Consider the following 19551-nt stretch of genomic DNA (forward strand, 5'->3'; position numbering starts at 1 on the left):
CCAGGCACGTTTGTGTGAGTGCAGAATTCTCTTGTGTGGCCTTTTCCCCCATGGGAGTGGATGGAAAAGACAGTCCAGCTGCAGGGCTTGAACCCGGGGCTGAGGCACGGGACGGCCCCTGCTGTTGCTCTGGCCCGTCCACACAGTGCACGGGGCTGTCTCAGTACAAGAATGTCCAGTATGGCTCACTGGTGCATGGCTGGGGTGGCAGCTGCTCCTCACCCCACCTCAGGTCTCTCCAGAGAGCCAGGCCCACTGGCAATGCCCTCTTGCCCACAGCCTCCCTGGGGAAGCGACCGAAGGCCCGGCCTCGCGGGGGAAACGTGGTCCAGCCCGATCCGCTTTGGCCACGCTGAGCAGGAAAGGAGCCAAAGCGGCGGAGAAGGACATGTGCCGCTCCTCCATGCATCCTGGCAGCAGGAGCTCTTGGTAGCTGGGGTGTCCGGTGGGCCTGGGCGTAGCTGAGCGTCCTCCTGGTGCGATGGGGAAGGCGGCACCCACAGGGGCCCCTAGCTGCGGCAGGACCAGGAGCGCGGTGTCACCAGCCCCCAGAACGTCTTCTGTTGAGAACCCCCCCGGAAATCCAGTTAGTGACAGAACCGGGCCCTTGCTGCCCTGGGGGGTGATGTACTCGGGGCCAGGCCAGAGGGAGGGGGACACAACCAACTGACTGAGCCAGAGGGAGAGGCCTGCGGCGTGGGCACGGCCTAGCAGGGAGGGCCAACACCCCTCGCTAGAGGCACAGGCCCATGGCCACGGCCTCGAGGAGAGGGCCACGGCTACTGGGCGAGAGCGACAGGTTCTGACCCAGGGGCCTAGACAAGAAGGCTGCCCTAGTGCATTAGGGAGATAAGTGACCCGCGATGAGGCCGGGGGTGTCTGGTATGGCAGCCGGGTAAGATCTGCCCCCTGTGACCGAGACCAGCCTCCAGCCCGGGTGCCCTCACCTGCTCGAGCGGGCAGTGGATCTGGGCGTACCACTCCTGGCAGTACAGGCACACCTGGATGCCCTGGCCGATGAAGAGGCAGGTCCACATGATGATGTTCCAGATCGGGCTCTTCCGCTTGTCGTTCAGCAGGAAGTTGAAGGTCACTGAGGGGAGAGCCAAGGGGGAGGCTGGTCAGCGACTGCCCCATCTCACGTGCCTCCTGTCCCCACCCCACTGGGGTCCCCCCATCTCTGCTGAGTGACCCTGTAGCCGTGTGAACTGGGCCGAGACCCACCCAATCCTCTCCCATCTATGCGGCTGGTGCTTCATCGGCCACTACCGGGGGCTGGCGTGGGGCTGGCTAAGGTGCTCTCCGTTTGCCCCCTTTTCGCCCTGGGGGCCGAGGAGCCGGGCACTAGGCGGCGCTCACCTCCGATGATGGCAAAGAGGGTGAACATGACGGGGTAGAAGAAGCCGAAGCAGAGGGTGATGACGTATTCGTGGACGATGGCGGACGTGATGAAGACAGACAGCATGGCTGCGACCCGGGACCTCCCTCTGAAGAGCTGGAAGGCAGGGAGAAGGCACTGAACCAAGGAGCCCAAGGAGCAGGGTCCCAGACCCCAGCTCCCCTCAGGCCGATGGCCTATCCTATTATTAACCCTCGCCCTGCCAGGAATGTGTCTTGTGCCACGCCACCCTTATGGTGAGACCCCCTCCTTGTCCTTCCCCCAGCTCCGCACCATCACTGCATAGATCCCTTCCGCTGCACGAGACCACCCAGCAGCAGGGAGCTGGATCCAGAGGAGGGAGCCTCACTACGTGCCCCTCCCGGTGTCTACTGCCCCAGCCCAGGACCATCTCTGGCTGCTCGCCTGGCACCCTGAGTTGGACGGAGAGCAGCGAGGATCCTTTCAGAGCCCAAAGCCACCTTGCATCATCAGCAGTTCCCGTTTCATTGAGTCCAAGGGCACCATCCTCATCACCTGGGCTGGCGAACAAGGCTCCAAACACCCCCCCCCCCACGCCTGCCAGGTTCCGCAGTGACGGCCGCAACGTCCGACCGGCGCCAGGGCCACGTACCCAGAACAGGTCCTGGTAGAGGTAGTAGTAGAGCCAGTCGTGAACCACCACGTTCCACGTCCGGTAGTAGGTGGCAAAGGACGTGGAGTTCCACCAGTCCTGGGCGCGCACGCGGGGAGAGGGACGAGGGAGAGACGGGAGTGAGCCCGGGCCGAGTGTGCCGCAGCGCCCACCCACATGTGCACGCCCATCTGCAGCACCCGTGGTGCCCACCTGGCGCTCTGGTGTCCCCCAGCCCTTGCCCCTGCAGCTCTGCTCCAAAGGTAGTGCCCTCTGCCCAGCTTGTAGCCCCCAGACAGAGCTGCCACCCCTTCCCCTCCCAGCTCCGTGGCACAGGGAGCCCAGCTGGGCCTGGGCACTGCAAGCCAGCTCAGGAGCTCCCAGCAGAGGGCAGGCAGAGCCCTGGCACGGGGCACCCTGGCTGAGATTTCAGGGGTGTGGGGAGGTGAGGCCCTCGGGCTTTCCATGGGTCCCAACCCAAGTCAGGGTGGGTGGGGGCAGGGTTGGCCCCAGAGTGCCCCCCCCCTCCGCTCACCTTGTAGAAGGTCCGGTCAGCAAAGCGCAGCATCTCGGCGAAGGCGTTGAGCCAGCAGTGCAGGAAGGCGAAGAAGGACAGCAACAGCAGGAAGGTCCCTGCAGTGGCGAGAGGGGGCGTCTGGCTAGGGGAGAGGTCTGGGTTGGGCCGGACGGCTCCTCCCCCCGCCCCAGTGCAGTCTGTCACCCCCGGGGCCTCCCCCTCCCCCACCCTATGCCCTGGGACCGCTTGCCAATTCCCATCGCCGCAGCCTCGCCAACCTCCACGCCCGCTGTTCCACAGGACAATTGCCCCGACCCTTAGGGGGCACTGCCACCCAGCCCAGCTACCCTTGCCCGCTGGTTAATTACAGCAATTATCACCCCCCCAGTCCCATACGACCCCTCCCCCCACAGCCACCCCACCCCACAGCCCATACCACGCACCCAGCTCCAACCACCTCCTCCCCACACAGCCCGCCCATGCACCCGGCCCCACATGGCCCCGCCCAGCTCTGCACAGCTCCGCCCCCTCTGCCCAGCCCCACCCCAGGAGGGGAGCGACGGGGGGCCGGGTACCTGGCAGGGTGGCGTTGAAGATGGACAGCACCAGCGTCTTGATGCTGAAGGGCTGCTTGCTCATGTTGGTGAAGACGGGGATGCAGAGGCGCTCCAGGATGAAATAGCTATAGAACAGGCAGCCCAGGAACTGCCGGGGGGACCCAGTCAGGGATGCTGCTCCCCCCGCACCTCACAAAGGGCCCCTGGACGGAGCACGCTCTGCTGGAGCGCAGGGTTAGATCTGGGGACACTCCCCACTCCAGCTCCTCCCAGAAGCCTCCCTCAGCGAGACTGAAATGCTTGTCACTGGGCATCGGAGTTGAGAGGCCCGGAGCAGTTCACACCTCCCCGAGCGATTGCCTCAGGCTCTCTGCAGACTCAGGCAGACGTCTCGGCGCCGCTCGCACTCAGGCCACGTGGGCTTTTTGCAACCACAAGGGCTAGAGGCTGGATTTTTTTCCCCCCAGGGTCCAATTTCAGTCTTTCGTTGGAAATTTGAAAATCGACAATTTTCCACCAAAACATTTCCACTTTTGGGCATTTTTTGACACACCCCGCCCCAAGTCAAAACTCTCCGCAGGAAGCAGACACGTCTGCCGGAAAACGTTTTGTCAACCCCCACTCCTCCACCCCCGATTTTCCAGCAAAAAAACAGGTTTGCTGGGAAAGGTCGATTATCCTCATTTTACAGATGGGAAACTGAGGCACCAAGGGACTGAGTGACTCGCCTGCGGTCACAGGGGAGGGTGTCACAGGGCAGGAGGGGATTGAAACCACACAGTCATCCTTCCCTTCTGCCAGCTGGCATCGCGCATGGCCCTCTCTAGAAAAGGTTCTCCTCTCTAGATTTCTGGCTGATGGGAATGCCACGTCTACTCTTAAAACTCTGCAGCGTCGTCCCTTGCTACAGCGCTTCAGGGTAGCCACGTGGTGAATCTACCTCCCCAAGAGGCGGTAGCTAGGTGAACGGAAGGATTCTTCCGTCCGCCTAGCGCTGTCTACACCGAGGGTTAGCCTGGGATAGCTGCACCTCTCCGGGGTGTGGATTTGATCCCTGAGACTGATGTCCGCGTAGATCAACCCTCACATCCTCAGGATCTAATTGATCGAGGGATCAGGGCTGGGAAGCACCTTAGGGGTTTTTCGACTTTCTCTGCAGCATGGGAACGTCTGGGTACGTCTCACCTAATCAATCCCCTGTCTCTGGGGGCCTCGGGCATTGGTGGCACCACGGTCTCTCCTGTTCTTTGCCAGTGGCACACACCAGTTCAGCTCCCCCGGGGACTGAAATGCTTTAGCCCGATTGGGCTCCACGTAGGGGTATCTGGGTGAAATGCAACAGCCTGGCTTAGGCAGGGGGTCAGACCGGAAGGTCAGGGCCCCTTCTGTCCTCGAATGCTATGAAAAGATTTCAGAGGAAAGCAGCCGTTCTCACCTTGGCGAAGTTCTGAGCGACGTATTCCCACCGGACGTAGGGGGTCCTGGGGGAAGGGAGTCGGTCAGTGGCTGGAGCTTCAGACTATGCCCCCCCCGATTCTGCCCCCTTGCTCACAGACCCAGCACGCTCATGGGAAGCAGGTCATGCCTGGGAGGAGTGGGGCTGCCCCCAGGTGTGGATCTCTCTGCCCTCAGCACAGCCTCCCCTCCCCCTCTGCCGTGGCATGCAGCAGGCTCACCTGGGGTAGCTCTCCCTGTAGATCAGCGTGGGGCAGAACAGAAAATACAAGTACGTTGACAACGCAGGCGGCTTCACCTCCCCTGGAAGGAGAAAAACAAACGTGTGGCTAGGAAATGTCTGTTGGGAGTGCCAGGGGAGAGGCAGAGGGGCACTGGCTGGCACTGGGCCCTGGCAGAGAGCAGCCCTGGCTGGCACTGGGTACCGGCAGAGAGGGGGCCCTGCGATCAGTACTCACCGTCCGGTGGCTTGGCATGGATGATGCCGGGCACGGCCTCCCGCAGGAACGAATGGCTTTTCATCAGGAACCGGATCTTGAGAGGAGGGAACAGGGAACTTTGCAAAACCCAGCTCATGCTCCTGACCTGGCCTGTCCCCAGAAAGCCATACCCCCACCCCAGCCAGAGCTGCAGCAGGGCTGGGAGAGTCCCCGGTTCCCTGGAAGACAGTGATGCATGGACACCGTGCAAAGAATCTGGCTAGCTCCCGTCACAGCTCCAACCTTCCCCCTTCTACCTGCATCCCATGTGGACCCCCCCCAGTGGAAGCTGGGCCCCCCTTCCCGGAAGGTAGGATGACCCTAGCTTTGTGGGGCTGTGTGAGGAGCCAGATGCTCAAGGAGACTCCAGGAACTTGCCTAGAGAAACATCTGGTTGAAGACATCTACAGTGGGGACAGCAGGAGTACGGGACAGCTGGACGGTGACTACAGGACAACTGGTCCTGCTGAGCTAAGGGGACCTCCTGCCCGGCCTGTGCCTGGTCCTTCCCCTCTGTGCCCTGCCCCATGGCACTCACCTGTTCGAGGACGACGATGAACCTGGATGCAGGTGGGAGCTGGTGCTGGATCACCATGTAGATGGGGTAGAAGCCAAGCACGGCGGCGTGGCAGGCCAGCAGCGCCCCCCAGAGGATGGCAGTGAAGAGGCGGGGGAAGCGCACGGTGTGGTAGGAGCCAGCCCACAGCTGCAGGGCTTTGTAGGGGACCAGCAGGGTATAGAGGAACATGACCAGCCAGGTGGCCAGCACCGTGGGGAGACCCCCGAAGGCAAAGATGAAGAGGTCAAAGTCCAGGACTAAGCTGCAGGGGGAGAGGAGGGCGACACAGGACTCAGAGCTGCACCATGGACCCGCCATGTATCATGGGCCCTAGGGACACTCATGGCCCTACGGACCCTCAGGGCCCTATCACATTCCTCTAGGGGTGTTTGTGGCCCTACGGACCCTCAGGGCCCTATGGCATTCCACTAGGGGTTGTTCGTGGCCCTACGGACCCTCAGGGCCCTATCACATTCCTCTAGGGGTGTTTGTGGCCCTACGGACCCTCAGGGCCCTATGGCATTTCTCTAGGGGTGTTTGTGGCCCTATGGACCCTCAGGGCCCTATGGCATTCCACTAGGGGTGTTCATGGCTCCATGAACCTTCACTAGGGATCTTTGTGTCCCTAAAGCCCTCCAATGAACCTTCACTGCCCTATGGCAAACACTACAGACCTTCCTGACCCTACAAACACTGGCGAAGGCTGCCCCAGGCTTTCTGCCAGTGCTCCCTTGGGAAGCCCTCGGGCCGCGTATTCTCACTGTGTAGGGCAGGGGTGGCCAACCTGAGCCTGAGAAGGAGCCAGAATTTACCAGTGTACATTGTCAAAGAGCCACAGTAATACGTCAGCAGCCCCCAATCAGTTCCTCCACCCCCCTCCCAGTGCCTCCCACCCACCAGCAGCCCCGCCGATCAGCACCTCCCGATCAGCTGTTTCGTGGGGTGCAGGAGGCTCTGGGGGAGAGGGGGGAGGAGCGAGGGCAGGGCAGGCTCAGGGGAGGGGGCAGGAAGGGGTAGAGTGGGGGCAGGGCCTGTGGCAGAGCCAGGGGTTGAGCAGTGAGCCCCCCCACCCCCAGCACATTGGAAAGTTGGTGCCTGTAGCTCCAGCACCGGAGTCGGTGCCTATACAAGGAGCCGCATATTAACTTCTGAAGAGCCGCATGTGGTGTAGAGGAAGGGGCCCAACTCATGTTCTCGTGGTTAAACCCCCCTCCCACACGCCCTGCTGGTGTCATCGCTGGATGGGCAGAGAGGAAGGGGGCGACCCCAGAAGGAGTCTCCCCGGAGCGGGGAGAGGGAGGGGCTGGAGAAAATGCCACTTCCTCCTCTTTAGTGCAAGCTGTGGTCCCTCAGGCTGGGCTGTGGAGCCCTGGGGATCTGCCACATCCCCAGGCATACAAGGCTGTGATTGGTTGGGGGTGGGGATCCTCCTGCCACCCTCCCCCAGGAACACTGTGCTCTGATTGGTCAGGGCAGGGATCCCCCCAGGCCACACCCCCAGGCAAAAAACCCCGTGATTGGTCGAAGCGGGGATCCTCCTGCCATACCTCCCTTGGTCGATGAAGTCCACCACGACAGTGCTGACGATGAAGACACAGAGCACGGCGATGAACATGTGGTAGATGGTTCGGAAGTGCTCCACCTCCAGCAGCTCGCTGGAAAAGAGCCGGGCAGGGAAGTCATGCTACCCGCCCAGAACTAGGGGAAGGGCAAGGACTGACCCACCCTCCCTGTGTCCACAGCCTCTTCCTGGCTGGGGGGGGGAGGGGGAGTCCTCAAATCTTCAATAACAAAGCTGCAGGCAGATCGTCATCCCCATTTTACAAGTGGGTAAACTGAGGCACAGAGCGGCAAAGAGACTCGTCTGAGATTGTGGCACAGCCAGGACTCCTGACTCCCGAGCTCTAGCCACTAGGCCCCATTCCACTTCCAGAGTTGAGTCAATGGAACCCAGGAGTCCTGACTCCCAGCCCCACCACTCTAACCAGTAGATCCTATTCCCCTCCCACTGCCAGGCAGAGAAGGCAGAGAACCCAGGTGTCCTGACTAAATGACCCAACTCATGGAAGCTCCAGCACAAGGGCCCCGCCCTAGGGGTGCACACAGCTTCCCTCCCCCAGCTCTGTCTCTCCCACCTCCCATTCTGTAAGATCCAACAGCACAGGGGCCATTCCAGGGCATGTCGGGTGTGTGTGGGGGGGGGGCAGTTCTGGATGTGGGAGGGGAAGTCCCTCACCCCAGCTACTCCTTGCCTCTAGGGTCGCTGAGCAGCCCTTCAGTCTCCCCTAAGCAGCCCCAGGATAGCTTCTTACTGCGATGAGTCCATCCTGTCAGGTGCCCTGTGCTGGGCATTCAGGGCTCTGGGTGGATGTTGGGTCCATCCCAGCTGGATGTGTTGCAATGTCAGGCCCTGCCGCCTTGCCACCCTGCATCAGGCTGGCACACCTGGGCATCGCGGTGCAGCTCCCTGCCCCAGTGCCTGTACCAAGCCAGGCCGTACTCACTCGAGCAGCGACTGCCGGTCGACGAACACCTTCCGCTTCTCCAGCAGGGAGCCTCTCCCCCTAAAGGATTCCAGCGGGGATCGGGGTTAGACCTGGGGGAGCAACTCCCACCCCCGAATCGGTGCTGCTTTCCTAGTGCACCTTCCATCCCAGGACAATGGCCCCCCCTTTCTAATGAGCCGGTGCATGCTCACCGCTGCTGGGTGGAACCAGAAGAGCTCAGCTGTGTTTCACAGGCCCTACACTGCTAATGGCTAACGGGGATTCTCCTGCCGCTCACGCTGCATGGGACTGGGCTTCTGGAGTAGCCAGGTTCATGTCCACTGGCACCATGAAGTTCCAAGCAGTAACCACAGACTGGGGAAGGGGCTTGTCACAGCCACCTCCCCACACCCACTGCACTTCTAGGATAGCGAGCAGCCAGTCACCATCCCCACCAGCTGCAAGGTGGGTGGGCGGAAGGTGTCCCCCGAGGGGGATCAGCACATGGGGGTCTCCAGTCTGATGCTTAGAGCGCTGGTTAACAGAGCAATAGATGCTGGCGTTCCAGCTGCCTTTCGGACCCTGTGACGCCAACACAGCCTGTACCCTAATGGGCTCACAGGCTAACTGGACATGGGGTAGGAGGGGAAACTGAGGCACAGAGGGGGGCAGTGACTTGCCCACAGTAACGCAGCAGGAACGGGACTTGAACCCAGGTGTCCTGAGTCTCAGCCCAGCACCCTCACTACCAGACCAGGCTGTGGATGACTCTACCTACTCAGCAGGGGGGCCTGGGTGGGGTCTGGGCAGGAGGGGGTGGGGCACTGGCTTTCAGCACTGCTGCCATGTCAGTGCCCCCATCCCCCGTGTCACACCCCAGACACCCCCTTCTGGGTTAGGTGGGAGAATCCCTGGTTGGCTGGTGGCCAGAAAGGAGATCCCCGAAGCAGGGGACGCCTCGTGGAGGTGCCTCGTGGGGGCAGGGGGAGGAGCCCCAGAGCCAGGGGGAGGAGTGCGGTGCTGGGTGGGTGGATCCCCGCCCCCTGCTCTCACCTGTCCTCTCTCTCCAGCCGGGCCTTTCTGTGGGGCTGCGGGTAGCACCGCGCAGCCTCCTCCGCGGCCTTGTCCAGCAGGTCCCCGAGCTGCGCCTGCATGTGCTCCAGCAGCTCTGACTTCACCACCTGCCCCGGGGTGGGGGTGGGGGGGAACAAGGTGGTGACTGGTCTCCCCAGAGAGTATCCCAGCATGCACCTGGGAGGTGCCTCCCCCCTCCCCTCAATTTCTCACACCCTCATCCCAGCTGCCTCCAACCAGCTCTGCCAGCGGGTGCCAGGGCCTCTGGGGGCCAGCTCCTCCCAGCGCCCTGCTCCGGAGCCATCAGCATCCTCCCCTGGCCCCGATCCCCCACCACCCGCCCAGGAGACAAGCTGCCTGCTGGGAAGGGCTCTCCCATGCCCCCCCCCCATTGCTCCTTCCCCAGCAACCATCCACGTAGCCCCCAATGCCCACCCCAGCCCATCCCCCCGGCCCTCCCCAGACCCAGGCGGAGCCCTGCCTTACCTCCATGCGTCTCCTCCATTGGATGAGGCTGGTGATATTGTCCGGTTGCTCGATGTTCCCTGGTGGGGGGGGGAGCAGGGGGCAGCGGGTCAGTCACGTATCACCCACTGGGTGGTGCCCCCTGGAGGGGAGGTGCTGAATAGCGCAGCTCCTGTCAGAGCCAGGGGTGCATTGGGGGCCCCTCATGTCCACGCCGGAGGGGTCGGCAGCTCTCTGAGGGCCTGATGCCCTGGCAACCCAAACCCACCGGCACCGCAACATGGCCACGTGGCAGGGCCGGAAAGATCCCCATTTGCCTGGAGGTTTGGGGATGCCCCCCACCCCATTTCCGCCACGGCTTGGTGCCATCTCGTACTGGGTGACAGAGGCGAATTGGAGTGGGATGGGCCCATGGAAACCAGCCCACCGAGCCGGCACCGCTGCAGGAGGGGTTGGATGCCAGCCCGGCCGGCTGGCTCACAGGGACTGGTGGGGCATTGATGTGAGCCTGGAGCTCCCAGGGTTGCAGCTGCTGGGTCGTAAAAGGATGAGGAGAAACGCCTGTGCTGCCAGCCCCACCTGGCAAGCTCCCTGCCTGTCCACCCCAGCTGGGTAATATACAGTCCCGTCCCCCCCCCCCCCGCTACCTGGGCATGGGCACATGGGTCTGAAATGCCACATGCTCACCACAAGGTACCTGGCAACCCACATGGCTGTAACATGCCACAACCAGGCACCCGCACACGGCTGTGACCTGGCACATGCCGCTCGGGCACACGGTGGCCCAGCCCCAGGCACCAGTGACATGCCCCAGGCTGCGCTGTCCCCAACACCTGCATGCTGGGCAGTCGCTGCTCTGGACCCAGGCACCGCCCCCCCCCAGCTCTGATGCCCTGGCAGGTCCCGTCTATACTTGGGCGCCTGCCCAGAGCTCCTGAAATGCTGCACCCCACCTCCCCTTCCTCCTCCTTCCTATCCCCCCGCCCCCGCTCTGCCCCTGCTCCTCACCATCCAGCCCCTGAGTCTCCTCCTCTTCCTCCTGTCTTCGCCCCTCTCTCTTCCTCTGCCTGGCTCCGCCAGGGGCCCTCTGGCCTTGCTCCATGTCGGCCCCGGAGGGAATGGAACTGGGTCAGAGCGGCCGCCCCAGAGCTACCATCCTCTTCCTCCGCCGGGGCTGCCTCCCTCCCAGCGCTGGGCCCCGCCCGGTCAGCTGATTGGCAAGGGGGGTAAAGTCCTTGGAGGAGTTTTTCCACTCTGGGATCCAGGCTGGGGATGGGAGCCTTGGACCCTCCTGGCAGGGGTGATAAGATAAAGCCCTTATCAGGGCAGAGATAGCAGGGCCTGTGGCTCCAACCTCTGCCCCCAGCCAGGGTCATCCCCCCCCACACACACACTTTAAAACTTTGCCTTTGGGCACATAATCATCAGGTCCCCGCCACATGGGATAGGCCTGGGCAGAGGTGGAGCGGGCACCTAGACTGGTACCTTTGCTCCCCTATGGGCCGGTGTGGAGACACTCAGAGCCGCATCCCTGTCTCTTTCTGATTGTGGGTACCGCTGGCTCTTGGATATTCCCAGCATGCTTTGCGCAGGGGAGTTGCAGCAAGAAAGAGCAGGATGGGTGCCAGGCTGGGCTCCCGGTTAGCTCATCCCCTGCTGATCTCTGTTCCCCCTGTGATCTCATTGGGGCACGGCGCTCATCTCTGCTCCCTGCCCTACACCGTGACTGAACAGCTACTATGCTCTGCCCCAGAGCTGGCTGCATCTCAGTCGGGGAAGGGAAAGGGATCAGCATTAGGTCTAAGGAAGCTCCCAGGAGGGGAGAGGGTGTCACGCCTGCTTATACCAGTGAGTCATTTGGCCCGCAGCCTCGCAACGTTCCAGAGTGACGATTCAAACATCTTCTTTCTAGGCACTGCTGCTTAGGGACCACCACCCTTCCTCCACCCTCTGCCCCCCCTCACAAGGGGCTGTCTCTGCCCCTCACCATGTTCCCTTCATGCCCCAGAACAACCCACCCCCCTCCATGAAGAAGCATCTCTGCCCCTTTTTCTCCCACTCTGCAGTGTGTGGGGGGGGAGCCAAACGGACCCATTGGCTGTATAAGGCAGCACCCTGGCAGCCTTGAACTTCCCAGCAGGGCTAAGGCCTCTTGGGGCTGAGGGGGAACTTTGAGCCAACCGCCCCGGGCTCTTATCGGCAACTGATGAAGGGTTACCGAGGCGATACCTCTGCAGGGCTGAGCTCTCAGGCCGTCCAGCCGCAGGGCTGGGGCTGGCTTGGAAGAAGCTAGATTTTACGGCCCTGCCCGCACTTAAAGAAATCTTTGAACCCAATTTAGTGCTGATGCCAGATCCCCAGTTGGCAGCCCCCTAGCCAGAGGCCTCCAGCCAACTCTGGGGCAGGGCCAGACCTGGAAACTCTCCCCTGCCCCCCATCTGCCCCTGGAGGGAACCCCCAAGGCGGGGGGGGACAGAGATCTCATCTGGGCTGGTTGAAAATTATCTGTTGAACTGTTTCCTGATGGAACATTAGGTTTTCCACTAAGTAAATCTAGTCACGGTCCGGCCTTGCTCCTGCAGGAATGGCTGATGGTTTTTTGGTAAAACAAGCGAACATGTGAAAGCCAACAAAATGTTCTTTGTGATGCTGCCATGGGGCCTCATGAGAGTTGTAGTTCAGATGCCTCATTCCCTCCCTCTCTTCTACAGGCCAGACTCCTCAGCTGAACTCTATCTCCCATGAGGCACTGCCCCCTCTCTCCAAGAGGGGAACCGTGGTGCACCATGGGAGATGTGGTCCAGCCCAGGAGCCCAGGATATAAAAGGTACCTCTGTGTGTGTGTGTGTGTGCGTGCACTGGGGCTCAAGTGATGGCTCTGATTCTCTTCCAACTGGCCTCAGCCACTTCGGGCGGATCTCATCCGCGTTCTCAATAGCATTCATTAAACAGAGGGCCGCTGACGGACTCCAGGAAGCAGATAGGGCCACATAAGCATGACGGATGCTCCTTCCACCAATGGAACTGAGTGCGACCAAAGAAAAGCAAGTAGCTGCTACTCTCATCAGTACCAACCTGACCAAAGGGATGGCTGAGCATCACGACACGCGGCCCTAAGAGAGGGCCCTGTTCCAAAGACAGGTGGAGAGTCAACACTGAAATAGGCCAGGTCTGCGGGACAAAGGCGTGGTGACGTTCCCCTATCCAGCATTGCTGTGCCAGCAAAAGAACTCACGTGGATGCTGTCTGTCATTCGTCGGGGTGGCATAACTGTGTCTCTACTAGGGGTTACGCTGGCAGAGCCTGGCTGTAGCGTGGACTGGCCATAGGCGCCAGGACATCTAACTGGACTAAGGGCCGGTTAGTTATTCTGGTACAGCCTATTTCCCCAGCTAGACAAGCTCTAAGGTGGGGTCTGGAGGGCAGCACAGCAGAAAGAAGGCGAGCGCCAGGCCCTCCAAAAACCAAACTCAGCTTTATTTAAAATAAAAATCTCCCAGAAGCATCCAACAATCCTCAGGAGAGCGCATCAAGGTAAAGGAGCTGCAAGAGAGGTGACAGCAAAAGCAGAGCTGTGGGACGGCGGAGGGGGGTGGCGCAGCCTGGCCCTGACTCCCGCTCCAGCTGCCTCTGCCCCAGTGCCCCCCACATCCGGCTGGCTGCAGGACTCTCCCCAGCCAGCAGTTTTCCTGGGGGGGGGGGCGGCTCTCAGGAGGAAGGTCAGAAAGTGAAAGGTTGCTTGTCCCACATCCGACCCCCCCATCCCTTGCTCCCCTCCCATTCCCCCTACCCCTCTCCCAGCTTCTTAATTGGCGTCCGACTGCAGCTGAGGGTGTGTGGACGGGTGGGGGTTGGGATCCTGAGATTTGGGGGTGCAGGGGTGAGCGCTTGCTGGCTGTTTCCAGCCTGTCCCCCAAAACCATGCTGCCCTTCCCAGAGTATCCCCCCCACCAAGATCCAACATTAATAGCACTCTTCCAATACCAGCCTTCATTGTTCCCCACCCAGAAAAGCAGTTCACCCCCCCACCCCAGTCCAAGGGGGAAACTCCCCATTGTAGGAAATGCAGCTGTGGGTGGGGGGTTGGAAGCACCAGGGGATGCTGCAGACCCCCCTCCGCCCCCCACTCCCAATAGCTTATTGAACAAACACCTGCACTAGCAGACCCCCAAAGCAGCGGCATAGGCCCCAGGCTGCTACCCCATAGCCATGGGGTGGAGGGAGCCCTGCTAGCCCAGCCCCACCCCTCCCCAGGGGCCAGGTGCAGGGCTATTCTCTGCCACCTGTGCCCAGCCAGTCCTGGGTGTGAATGGGGAAGGGGGGAGAGGCCGATCCCCCAGAGAGGGCAGCGCCCCCAAGCTGCCTTCAGGCCAGCTCCTCCCAACAGCCACGGTGCCAGGTAATAAATTAAAGGCAAATGCTTCTGCGTCCTCGGGCTCTTCTTCCCGCAGTGTCTATGAGGCTGAGCCTCCTCCAGCCCCGCTCGAGCCCAGCCCACCCCTCTCAGTCACTCCCGTTGGGCAGGCAATGGGGGTTGCCCTCCAGCCCCCCCGAGCCGGCCAGCGGGTGGCCCTTCTTATCCACACACCAGCACTGGCCTCGCCTCTGTCCTTTGGATGCCCGGCACTGGAAGAGGAAAAGACAAGGGGGAAGGAGGCTGTGAGAGAAGACATACCAATGAGCTGATTGACAGTCTTGTAATCTGAGGCATTTCCACCCCCACCCCCTGCAATGAAGCCCCAGCTCCTGGAGTCATGGGACCATTAAATGAAAGCTGAGATCCTTCCAGAGACTGGGAGTATGTTTCTGTCCCTCATGGCTCCAGAGAAGAGCTAGAGATTGGTATCTTCTAGCTTTTCTTCTAGCACTTGGCACCCCTCCATCGCCAAGTGCTTCACATATGGATGGGGAAACTGAGGCACTGGGAAGGGCAGCAACGGTACTGTTTCCACAAGGCTGTGCTGTCCCATAAAGGATGAGAACCCAGATGGGCAAAAGGAGCCTGACTCAGGAGTTGCGGGGACCTGGTTTAAAATCTCTGGCTGTTTGGAGCTGGCGGTGCCTGTTCTGGGGTAACAGCCAGATGGTCCCAGGCACTAGCCCGGTATGGCAGGGGGTGGTAGAAGACACATGCACTGATCTGCTAGGGCAGCCGACAGGACATAGGCCTGGCTGGGCCAGTGGCTGGACACAGAGGTCAGTGTAGGGTGACCAGACAGCAAGTGTGAAAATTCGGGATGGGGGGGGGGGTAATAGGCACCTATATAAGACAAAGCCCCCCAAAATTGGGACTGTCCCTATAAAATCGGGACATCTGGTCACCCTAGGTCAGTGCCATTGGGCTGATCACCAGCCAGACCAATGCTGTGTCTCGGCAGCCGCTCACTGGCTCCCCGCCAATGCGCTGCACCCGGAGGGCTCACGGCTCTGACTCATGGTGCCCCAGCCCAGGGGAACCCGCTCTGGCCCCTACCCTACCTGTTTTTTCCGGTAGAAGCCTTTAGTGTCGCAGTTGGGAATGAAGATGTCCTCTCCGCTCAGGTACAGCGGGGCCTTGAGCTCCAGCATGACGGCTGCCAGGTGCATGCGGCACGGAGCCTGCCAGGGGACAGGACAGATTGCAAGCTCAGGAGGGACGGGACTCGCTGGGCTTCCCCTCCAGCTCTCACAGCTGCCTCTTCTCCCCCCCTGCCCACTCCCATACCCCAGCCAGCCTACGCATTGGGCTCTGCCCTCCTCTTTGCCGACAGGGGCAACCAGCATGCCAGGGAGCTCATCTCCCTGCAGCAGGAGCACTCCAGCCCAGTGACTGCAGAGCCCGGGACAGCTGTTTGTAGGCTACAAACTCAGTCCCAGCCTCTCCCAGCAGGGGGCACTGTAGGGAGCAGGGCAGGGGTGCTGGCTGTGAGGGAAGCTCCCAGCTACTGCAGTCCCAGCCTCTCCCAGCAAGGGGCGCTGTGGGGTGCAGGGCAGCAGCTCCCAGCTACTCCATTGCCAGCCGGAGGTGCTGCAGGAGCGCTGCCAGGGGAACCCAGGTGTTTTCTCTACCGGCGCTGGGTGCCTGTGCAGGAGACGCCTCACGTCAGACTTCCACAGGCACGTGCTTGCCCTGTCCCTGCCCCCTCCTGCAACGCACCGTCTCCAAGTCCGGCTTGCCGTCGCTGCTCAGCGAGATCTGGTGCAGCTGGTCCTTGCCGCCGTTCGCCTCCGTCAGGGGGCCGTGGTGCTGGGGGGCCAGAGGCGCCAGCGTGGGGTGGCTCACCCTGCGACTCTCCTTCCGGCTCTCCCCTGCGGAGGAAAGGGAGACAGAGCCTGGGGCTTAGGCCTCAGCCTGCCACGCACCCTCCCCTGCCCTTCCCCGCCCCAGTCTGCAGCCAGTGTCCTGTGCAGCACAGGGCCCTGCGGCTTCTGCTGGGGTCAGGCCCCTCGAGGCTGCAAAGGGGTCACCTGAGCTGCACCAACCTGGTCGCTTGGGTGAAGTGAGTTTGCTGCACCCTTTCCTATTGCCAGGTGCCCATGGCAGATGCAGCCCCCCCACCCCCAGCCCAGGCTGAGCGGGGGTGCAGTTAGCCCATTGCTTTCAGGAGCTACCACTAACTCTGGGTGTCACAGTCCCCTTGGAGACACACAGGCCCCGGCACCACGGAGCACTTGCAGCTCCATGAACCCAGGAGCTGGGTGGGCCTCAGCCCTTTGGGGCCCGGGGCCTAGAACCCCGCAGCAGTGCCCAGGTTCACCGAAAGTTGTGCAGGCTGGGTGCTGAGTGCTTGAAAATCCAGCCCTGAACTCTCCCGGGGGAGGGGAGGGAATCTTGCCCCAAATTGCTGTTCGCCAAGCGCCCCAACAAAGTTGTTCTCGCAGTGCCCAATATCGAGCGTCCCATCCTGCACTCCCATGTTCTGACAGCGGGGGGAGCCAGCGCTCCTTGGATTGGTGAGCAGGACAGAGGAATGGGTGACTGACAACAAACCCACAGATGGGCCTGAACAACCCCCCCAGATCTAGCCGCCCTCCCCCAAAGAGACGGGGTCCTTCAATACAGCAGCTGCTACAGGGTGGGTGGCACATGCCAGGAAGCAGCTTTGGATGTCGCGGAGTCATTGAATGGCCGTGGACATCCCCTCCCACCACCACCTCTGCATCTGCAGCAGCCTCCGGCTGCCTGAGCCCCGGGTGGAATTGCTCAAGGCATCTCTGCTCTGCTGGAGAAAAAACTTTGCTTTATAGCGGTGTGGAGCAAACCGCTGGATTCTGCAGCCGCACCATGGCCGGGTCTCACCCCTCTGACCCTCCCAGCCTGGATTATTAAACATTTTTGTCCTGTGTTTGTACAGCGCCTAGCACCACGGGGCCTGGGTCTAGGACTAAGGCTCCCAGGTGCTAAGACACGGTCAGTTTAAGGTAGGCTCAAGATTTAGGCTTTTCTCCAAGAGTGGGGGGGATTTTTTACTGGCTCTCTTATTATGGAAGAGCCAGGCATGAAGTTTGGGGGGTGGTGGGTGCAAGCAGCAGGAGAGAATTTAGGCTGCACCATTCTTGAAAGGGGATGGGGGGGGAAGAAGTTGAGGTTCCTCTGAATACCCCTTCTGGAAGGGATTTGCCCCTGTGTTTCATGCCATTGCTTGGATGGATGGCTCAGATCTGCCCTGGTCTCCCAGCCAGGACCCCCCCATCCCTGATACACAGCCATCTCCCACTGGTGGAGTTTGTTACAAGGCAATGGTGTTCCTCCATCGCATTCCTCCGAGCTCCCCCAGCCGGTGTGGGGGTCTGCAAGACTCGACTGAATCCTGATGGAGGATTAGCTCTGGGTAGCTCCCTGCAGCCTGTCTGTTGCCATCTGACACTCCCATGCCAGCTCCTCTCTCTCCGGCCAAGGACAGGGGGCTCGCCCCCGGACCGGCGCCTGCTGAGAACGCTGAGCTTTGAGCCAGGCACCTTGGGGGAAGTTCAGTCCCAGTCTCCCATGCAATGGTGCCGCCCTCCATCTACCTGCCTTTGGCCCTCAGAGACCAACCTCTGCTGGCAAATTTTAGCTACTGCCGGCTGGAACCTTTGCTTGGCTCCCCCCTGCTTCGCCGCATTCCCAGGCTTGGCTCAAGGCAGCAGCCTCCTGGGGGCTGGCCTGCTGGTAGCTAGACTGGGAGCTCTCTGGGGGCAGGGGTTGTCTGTGTTTGTACAGCGCCTAGCGCCACGGGGCCCTGGCCCGTCTCCCACCCTCACAGCTCAGGGGAGGGCCTGTCCCCCTTCCCAAGCCATATATCCACCCACGTGCCCCTTCTCCCATTCAGGGAGCCAAGAGGCTGAGCCCACTTCATAAGCACAGAAACGTGGGGGGGGGTCGGGCCGGATCGGGGCCGGGGGCAGGGACCCCCCCGGGGGGGGGGGGGGGTAGAGGTGATCCTGCTGGACTTCTGCTGGGAGCGTCCATCTGCCATTGGCACCTGCAGGTGCTGAGGCAGGGGTGAGCATGGCTGCATATTGCCCTCGGTAGAGACAGCTCAGAGGAGAGAAACCCCCCCCCCCCCCTCCCCAGGAAGCCCCCCCCCCCCCCTCCCCCCCCCCCCCCCCCCCCACACCCCCCTCGCATCAAGCGGGACCCAACCCCCTTAGAGCCTCTCCACCCTCCTTTCCAAATTGCGCTGGGCGACAGACAAGGAGCCACCCAGCCTCCCCATCGCCCCCAGGTCTCCTACAGCAGCACCCCGGGGTCCGAACCCTCCCCACCCCTGAGCCGGAGAGCGAAAATGCCTAGCCACTCCCTTGGGGGTGTGCCCCCTGGCCAGGGAACCCCACTATGGCAACCCCGAGTGGAAGGACCCATCTTCTCCTGCTCCTCCAGGGGGAGGAAAGAGACTCAGGTCCGGGAGTGGGGGGGGGGAAAGAAAGCTGCAGCCTTTGCCCTTAGAGACCAGGGAGATGCCCCCCAACTCCTGGGGGTGCTGCTAAGTGGCACCAGGGAGCCCCCCGATCTGGGCTCAGCACCTCGGCGAGGGCTGCCCTGTGCCCTTACCCCGAAGCCCAGCTTGGGGAGGGGGGTCTCCAAGGATCCCCCCCGATCTGGGCTCAGCCCCGAACCCCAGCGCGGCCGCTCCCCCCGGCCCGCCCCGCACTCACCTGCCGGGGGCTCGGGCTCCGTGTGGTTGCGGCTGCCCTTCCTGCCCCCCACGGCCCGGCACACCCCCTTGCCGTGCAGCAGGGCGTGCAGGGGGGTCCGCTCCCCGGCCCGGGGGATGCAGCGCAGTCCCCGGGCGCAGCTGGGCGAGTAGACCCCGCACGGCTCCCCCAGCGCCCGGGCGCAGCCCTTCTCCCCGCAGGCTTCCCGGGGCGCCTTGGCGCTGTCGGGGGGCGCCGCCGCTGCCCTCTCGGGGGCCCGGCAGCCGGCTCGCGGGGCGCAGGCCGGGGGGTCCCCGTCCTCGCAGCTGGGACACTGGCCCCGGGCGCCCCAGGAGCCCGGAGCCAGCAGCAGCGCAGACACCAGCCAGCAGCCCGGGAGCATCTTGGCCGGCTGGGCAGGGGAGGAGCCGGACCGTGCTGCGCCCCGACTGCTCTGGGCTCCCTCCCCACGGCCTCAGCCCTTAAATACCCTGCCCAGCCCACAACCTGCCTCCAGCGCTGGCCCCGGAGCGCCAGGTGTCTGCAGCGCTGGCACCCCCGGAGAGAGGGGGGGGGCGGGGGCTGAGCGCTGCCCGGCTCCGCTCCCACCCCCGCTGCGCTCCGGCCCCCCTCTTGCCCCCCCAAAACTCTCTCCTCTTGCCCCCCTTCCAGGCTCCCCCCGGCTCCTCCCCCTGGCCACTCTGTTCTCATCCCCCCACCCCATGTTCATTTCCAAATTCAATTTCCCCCTTCTCTCCATCTCGGACATTCCTGGGATTCTGGGGGCGGCTGGAGGGGGGGTCGTCCGAGCTCCTCTGAGCTGCAGAGGCTGAGGGAGGAAATGAGACAGG

General features: G+C 62.3%; 2 protein-coding genes across 2 annotated transcripts; both read right to left on the minus strand.

Moving 5' to 3' along the window:
• Positions 1–509: 509 nt before the first annotated feature.
• Positions 510–9973, minus strand: SOAT2 (sterol O-acyltransferase 2). Its single transcript, XM_029913723.1, has 15 exons — positions 9922–9973; positions 9626–9684; positions 9119–9246; positions 8084–8143; positions 7127–7234; positions 5559–5841; positions 5000–5075; positions 4763–4844; positions 4522–4567; positions 3105–3234; positions 2548–2645; positions 2013–2111; positions 1360–1495; positions 948–1093; positions 510–560 (listed from the first exon to the last, which is right to left on the minus strand). Exons 1-15 carry the CDS (start codon positions 9971–9973, stop codon positions 510–512), a joined length of 1554 nt encoding a protein of 517 aa, XP_029769583.1.
• A 3435-nt stretch (positions 9974–13408) lies between these two features.
• On the minus strand, positions 13409–19195 carry IGFBP6 (insulin like growth factor binding protein 6). Its single transcript, XM_026660745.1, has 4 exons — positions 18722–19195; positions 15741–15892; positions 15083–15202; positions 13409–14230 (listed from the first exon to the last, which is right to left on the minus strand). Exons 1-4 carry the CDS (start codon positions 19101–19103, stop codon positions 14108–14110), a joined length of 777 nt encoding a protein of 258 aa, XP_026516530.1. The 5' UTR covers positions 19104–19195; the 3' UTR covers positions 13409–14107.
• Between the last annotated feature and the right edge of the window lie 356 nt (positions 19196–19551).

This window comes from Terrapene carolina, unplaced genomic scaffold (assembly GCF_002925995.2).
Source record: "Terrapene carolina triunguis isolate 2854851 unplaced genomic scaffold, T_m_triunguis-2.0 Scaffold836, whole genome shotgun sequence".
In the NCBI taxonomy this organism is placed as follows: Eukaryota; Metazoa; Chordata; order Testudines; family Emydidae; genus Terrapene; species Terrapene triunguis.

Bases quoted from the DNA above. Each gene is read 5' to 3' on its own strand.
- SOAT2 (XM_029913723.1), bottom strand. From the start codon at position 9,973: ATGGCACCAAGCCGTGGCGGAAATGGGGTGGGGGGCATCCCCAAACCT. The intron at 8,144-9,118 runs GTGAGAGCAGGG...GGAATCCTTTAG, and splicing joins CGGCTGGAGAGAGAGGACAG to GGGGAGAGGCTCCCTGCTGG. The intron at 1,496-2,012 runs GTACGTGGCCCT...CCTGCCTTCCAG, and splicing joins TCTACCAGGACCTGTTCTGG to CTCTTCAGAGGGAGGTCCCG.
- IGFBP6 (XM_026660745.1), bottom strand. From the start codon at position 19,103: ATGCTCCCGGGCTGCTGGCTGGTGTCTGCGCTGCTGCTGGCTCCGGGC. The intron at 15,203-15,740 runs GTGCGTTGCAGG...GTCCCCTGGCAG, and splicing joins GCAAGCCGGACTTGGAGACG to GCTCCGTGCCGCATGCACCT. The intron at 14,231-15,082 runs GTAGGGTAGGGG...TTCCTCTTCCAG, and splicing joins GCTTCTACCGGAAAAAACAG to TGCCGGGCATCCAAAGGACA.